This window comes from Pundamilia nyererei, unplaced genomic scaffold, assembly GCF_000239375.1.
Source record: "Pundamilia nyererei isolate P.nyererei 1_Seehausen unplaced genomic scaffold, PunNye1.0 scaffold00026, whole genome shotgun sequence".
Lineage (NCBI taxonomy): Eukaryota > Metazoa > Chordata > Actinopteri > Cichliformes > Cichlidae > Pundamilia > Pundamilia nyererei.
This window is the reverse complement of record NW_005187427.1, coordinates 2930481-2936275: the sequence shown is the minus strand read 5'-3', so window position 1 is coordinate 2936275 and position 5795 is coordinate 2930481. Positions and strand designations below refer to the sequence as shown.

The 5795-nt window shown below is 38.4% G+C and overlaps 1 protein-coding gene across 1 annotated transcript; it reads left to right on the top strand.

Annotated features, from left to right (window-relative positions):
* Positions 1–211: 211 nt before the first annotated feature.
* On the top strand, positions 212–5574 carry yipf5 (Yip1 domain family, member 5). Its single transcript, XM_005727789.2, has 6 exons — positions 212–331; positions 1093–1210; positions 1511–1683; positions 3143–3288; positions 4011–4192; positions 4412–5574. The coding sequence occupies exons 2-6, from the start codon at positions 1101–1103 to the stop codon at positions 4572–4574; spliced, it is 774 nt and encodes a 257-aa protein (XP_005727846.1). The 5' UTR covers positions 212–331; positions 1093–1100; the 3' UTR covers positions 4575–5574.
* The last annotated feature ends 221 nt before the right edge of the window (positions 5575–5795 follow it).

The window sequence follows — 5795 nt, the reverse complement described above, 5'->3', positions numbered from 1 at the left end:
CAGAAAACACAGAAACTAACAGTAATTGCCTTTATTTGCGAGGTGTGTAAACCGAGAAGTGACTGAAGTGTATACAAAGTCAAAATATGTATTCCTTGGTCTTCTGTTTTGTTTTGTTTTTCTTCCTTTTGGTAGCAAGAGATTTTTATGGACGTGTAGTACCATCAATCGCCGGCAGGATGCGCCAGATATTCTGCGAGCAGGAATTTGTCAGTGGTCCCAACAATTTCCTGTTAGCGACGGCTGGTCCCGGAAGATTTACCTTTCTCCTGACACGTAGCAGCCGCAGCGAAGTTGGCAGGGCTCTGGGCAGAGTTATCACACAGCACAGGTAAGAGTTTGCATGACCGTGGTGTTTCATAGCGTGAGAATAGTGATTAAGTTTGAAATGTTGGATTGAGTAGTAAGCCGTCGCTGATATTTTGTGTAAGTTAGGTCTGTGTCGGCTATTATGGCTAGCATTAGCTAGCCAATTAGCTGCAGAGTTAACGGTACGTTAGCCTCCCAAAGATTAGTAGCTCAGTGTGTACCGAAAGCACCAGTTATTCATCTACGTGTCCGTGGTCGTAGCTGTTGAACCATTTTATAGATGGAACAGTTACTAACAATAAGCCAAGAAAATGCTTGAAGCATACAGCTTACGGTATTGGTTTGTTTTGTTAGCCGCTTTAGCACTGCTGCATTTAGGGACCCAACTAGCGTTAATTGTTGTGAGGCTTATTGTTATATCTTATTGTTAACAAACAAATGGAAGGTAAAAATGGGGTTTTTTTTGTTTGTTTTTTTAAATATGACTACTAGTGTCACGTGGCGTTGTTTGTGCATTTAGGCTTGAAATTTGGTCGCTGCGCATTTGTGTACGATGACGTGTTTAAAGGTGTCAGGTAATTAGCATAAAAAGATTAAATGCAAAGGTTGACATTTCGGATAACAACACTGAGTATTTCTAATTGATATTGATAGCTTACGAAGGAAGTTGGCATTGTTAAGCGAGTCTATGCTGTGCAGTGTAAGAGTGTTTTATCTGTATATAGAGCAGACGCATTAAAATAACTTTTCACGCTGATCGACTGTGTTTTCTTTTACTTTCAGAGTAAGAGATGTCGGGTTTTGACAACTTTAACACAGACTTTTACCAGTCCAGCTACAGTGTAGATGACCAAAGCCAAGCCGGCTATGGCTACAGCAACACTGACAACCCCTACAATAAGTAAGTGTATGAAGCCATTTTTAATTGATAATTTCTCAGCTGCTGTTACACTATTACTGGGCCATTTCAGGTGCTCAAAACTAATCTCCTGATCTTTTGGAAACTTGTGTATTTGACATGTAGTGCCATGTAAAAGTATTTTTCGCCTTCCTGATTTCCTAGTTTTTGCATATTTGTCACACAAATCCTCAAACACATTTTAATATTAGACAAAGATTACCTGAGTAAATACAAAAGAGACGTTTCTAAAGCTTTTTTTTAAATTAAGTTTCCAGTTACTTATTATTGTGTATTTCCCAGGCCATATGGTCAATATGATTACTCCCAGCCCATGGGCTACTCATCCCCAGGAGTAATGCAGCCCCAGCAACCATACACCGGACAAATCTTCCAGCCCACACAGACCTACACACCATCAGCATCACAGTCCATGTACAGTAACAGTTTTGATGACGAGCCACCGCTGCTAGAAGGTATGTCAAGTACCAAGACTACATGCCGATGTGTTATGTCTGTCTGTCTGTCTGTCTGTCTATCAGCAAGATTGAGCAAAAATATTTCATTCCAGTCTCAATACTATAGAAAACCAGAGCAAAAGAGTAATCCATTAAGTTATCTCGATTGCATTCTGTGAAATGTATCTCAATAGTTCTTCCAGTTATTCTTTCTTTTTAAGCAAGAAAGCTGACTAGTATGGTTGTTATCATTTGCTGAGAAAAATTATTTTACTTCTTGTTTCATAATACTATAAATTTAATGGCTTTGTTGAATTGAATCAGCTACTGCAAGTACTGTTTGTCAGTCTTTGATATGATTTCAAGGCAGTGCAAAAGTTTAGCATTGTTGAAATCAGCCTTCAGTATCATCTCTGATATTCAGCAGAGAAACTGTCTCTCAAAGCATGAAATTAGAGTTTCACTCGCCTGTTGCAGTTGCTTCCAGACTCAGAGAATTTCATGACTACAAAACGATTTGATAGAATAAAAGCATTGATGGATCAAATGATGGAGTTCGGCCAAGTGTCTGCGTAACTGGCAGGCTTGATTTTTCTGACTGTTCTTGGCAGACCTATTGTTTTATTTTGCGTCTACTTACATGCTTGAGAAAGACTGCAGACATTTATTTATTTATTTATTTATTTATTTTTTAAGTGTTTCTGACTGTAGTGTTTGTAGATATTTGGTTCCAGTACTTTCTGTAGTCTTACAGTACCTTATCCCCAAAACAAGTATAAGTATATAAATCTGTACTCTGGGAAATCAGTACATTGTGTTTGACCGGTGTCAGTTGAAATTTTTGGTGTTAGTTTATCAAAATCCGGGTTAAAGACCTGAACTTGCATCTCTGCATTCAGAAATATACTTCCGTTATCTGTCATTTGACAATGATGATAATTTGTTTATGTGTAGCTGCTCCACAAACGCATAATATGTGCACTTGCCCACCCAGATGCATTTATATTTCAGTGTTGCTTATATGTGGAGATGCTTACACAAAACTATAAAAAGGCAGATTCAGTCTAATACAATTTACTCTGATGACTGATGATTACTCTGACCACCATCGATCCTGAACGTCGACTATTGGCACTACTTTACTTGACTTTGTCCTGCAGTTAAAACTGGATTCATCATATCTTCTCTGTACTCTTCTGTAATATGATCAGAATTCAGGGTAGAAAAAAAAATAATACTGAACTGGTAATGTTTCATTGTGAGTTTCGTTTTAGGACTGAGCCGTTATTTAGTTGGAAAATCTACAATTACGATTCAGATTTCAGGTGTGAAGACACACCTGAAAGCATTTCATCGAAGAAATCCCCGGTTGAGTATTTGTGGAGGACAGATGTGTTTGGAACCAATAGGGCCTGGTGTTTTTATAGAAAATAGTATAGTATAAATATCTGAAATGTCTCATCTCTTCTTCTCTTAGAATTAGGAATCAATTTTGACCACATCTGGCAGAAGACTCTGACGGTTCTCCATCCAATGAAAGTAGCAGATGGCAGCATCATGAACGAGACAGACTTGGCCGGGCCTATGGTGTTCTGTTTGGCCTTTGGAGCAACACTTCTTCTGGTAAATCATTTGGTTGATTTTTAGGTGAAAAATAAAAAGAAGATAAACTGGTAAAGACGAGTAATAGTACTTAAAAATAATAAAATATTGGCTACTACATTAATAAAAGTGCCAAGTCTTAATTATAATTTGGGTAGATTGGTATCGATGTGTCAGAGGTTGTGTAGTCTTTTACATTACAAACTGTTAGCACTATCAGTAATGAAATTATCAGTAAAGTAAGTGTTCTGGTTTTGTTCAGTTGAACGTGCTCAAGTTATGAGAAAACTATGAATCTTTGTTTACCATGCACCATCTTTTTTTATGAGACTTATGCACAAGGCCTTCATCATGAGCTTCTGCTTCATTAGACTGTACCAAATTCATAGCTTTGATATCCACAGTAATTTTGTTTTTGTTTTACTTTTTTTAGTTTGAGTCTCATTATAATCTTGTGATCACAATCTCCTAGTGTGATCATTGAGTTAGATCTCAGTGTAAATGGCTGCTTCCAATCAAATCTGAGTCATGCAAATGGATTTTTATTTATCAGCTATAGTTGAAACGGCACACAACTGCTGTGTAGTCAAATTATTTTTGTGTGTTCTGGCAATTAAATTACTGTTAAAAAAACAAAAGCACAGAGCATATAACTGTACAAACTCAATGTGTGAACTGTTGGTGGGTGTAGTCCATATCTAATTGTGTGGATCTTTTTTTTTTCCCCTCCTCTCTGTTTACAGTCAGGTAAAATCCAGTTTGGTTATGTGTATGGCATCAGTGCAATTGGCTGCCTTGGCATGTACTGCCTACTCAACCTCATGAGTATGACAGGCGTGTCGTTTGGCTGCGTGGCCAGCGTGCTGGGATACTGCCTCCTCCCCATGATCATTCTCTCAAGTTTTGGAGTTCTCTTCTCTTTACAGTGAGTATACAGGAAAACAAAAAGGTTTATGATTGTTAATGTAGCCTGCAAATCTGGCAAAAGGACTTTTAAAAAGATATAGTATTTATTTACTAGATTAATATACAATCTAGTAGTTTAAAATAAAGAGTTTTGTCGTATTATTGTAGTACAGCCCGTAAATAACATCAGTTATTAGTAGTAAGTCTAACTTTCTGCTTATTTTTTTGTCCTCTCTAGAGGCATGATGGGAATTATACTAACAGCAACAATCATTAGCTGGTGCAGTTTCTCAGCCTCGAAGATCTTCATCTCAGCGTTGGCCATGGATGGGCAGCAGCTGTTGGTTGCTTACCCATGCGCTCTGCTTTATGGGGTTTTCGCACTCATCTCCGTCTTCTAAAAACCGCAATTCATCAACAGTTTCAAATAACTGTTCCCCAGTTTCTGTAATGTCGGCCTAATTGGCGTAAGTGTAATTAGTGAAAATATTGGCTAATAATGCTGTTACTACAGAAAAGTGGGCACTCCTGCCTAAATTGGTACCAGGATTTTTTTTTTCTGTCTTCTTTTATTGGCCTCCACCTTTCCCCACATTACAACTTGACCATTCGCAAGCTGGACTATATGGTGTCACACATGACTCCTCGTCGCCTTCCTCCCCTGATATGCGTCTTACAGGAGAAGACTGTCAACAAGCGTGCTGGGAGGGGGGATTTTCTGTGGACCGAGTTGAGCCTTAAATGGTCTTGTACAGTCCTGTGATTTTTAAGGACATTAAGGGAACAAAGTGTTTTGGACACAGGTGGGAAAAAAACTGCAGTTTTCAAGAATAAAAATGAACCCTGCAACCTAATCTGAATTCAGCTAAAATCCCATTTGTCCTGATTTTTGTAAAAGCTTTTATGAGCGTTTTCTGCCTCCCATATATTTAGCAACAACAAGACTAAGGGAAACACCCACTTTCATTCTGCACAGGACTACATTAACAGCGAAGGGGTCGTCTCCTCCGCAACATCGCATTTTCTTCGCAACCGAAGAACCACAAACTTTATCAAGTGTGTCAGTTTTTGAACAGAAAGACAGCTGCTCTGCTACATCTAATGTATTTTATTATATTCTTTGGAGATTCCTTTGAGTTCTGATGCCTTTTCAGGAAGACAACAACAGTTTGCACAAAAACACTGCTCCCAAACCAAACCAGTTTGATCAAATGCTCAGAATTAATATTGGTAGAGATGCTGTATGTCTAGGTACAGAAGTGTCTCTATAGGTTTTCGTTCTTGTATGTATCCCTTTTCATCTCTTAAATCTTTATTTTTAGAGACGACTCACTTAATGCTTTGATGTGTCATCTGTTGTTCATGTCTTCTTATGCACATTAAAGTTGTTTTTGAAGGTTACCTGCTGTGTGGGTAAATGTTTCGGTGGTCACCCTAAGAAATTCTACGACCTCTATGAAGACTTAAAAAAACATTTTATTTGGGCCACGGACCCACTGTTGTTTGTTGGCTGGCAGAGAAAGAAACATTCAACATTCTCCTACAGTGCTAAAGCTTGGCCAAGTGAGGGCACTGTCAGCCTACAACTACAGACCCTCAGCTTCAGGTGTAGCCCATCTGCT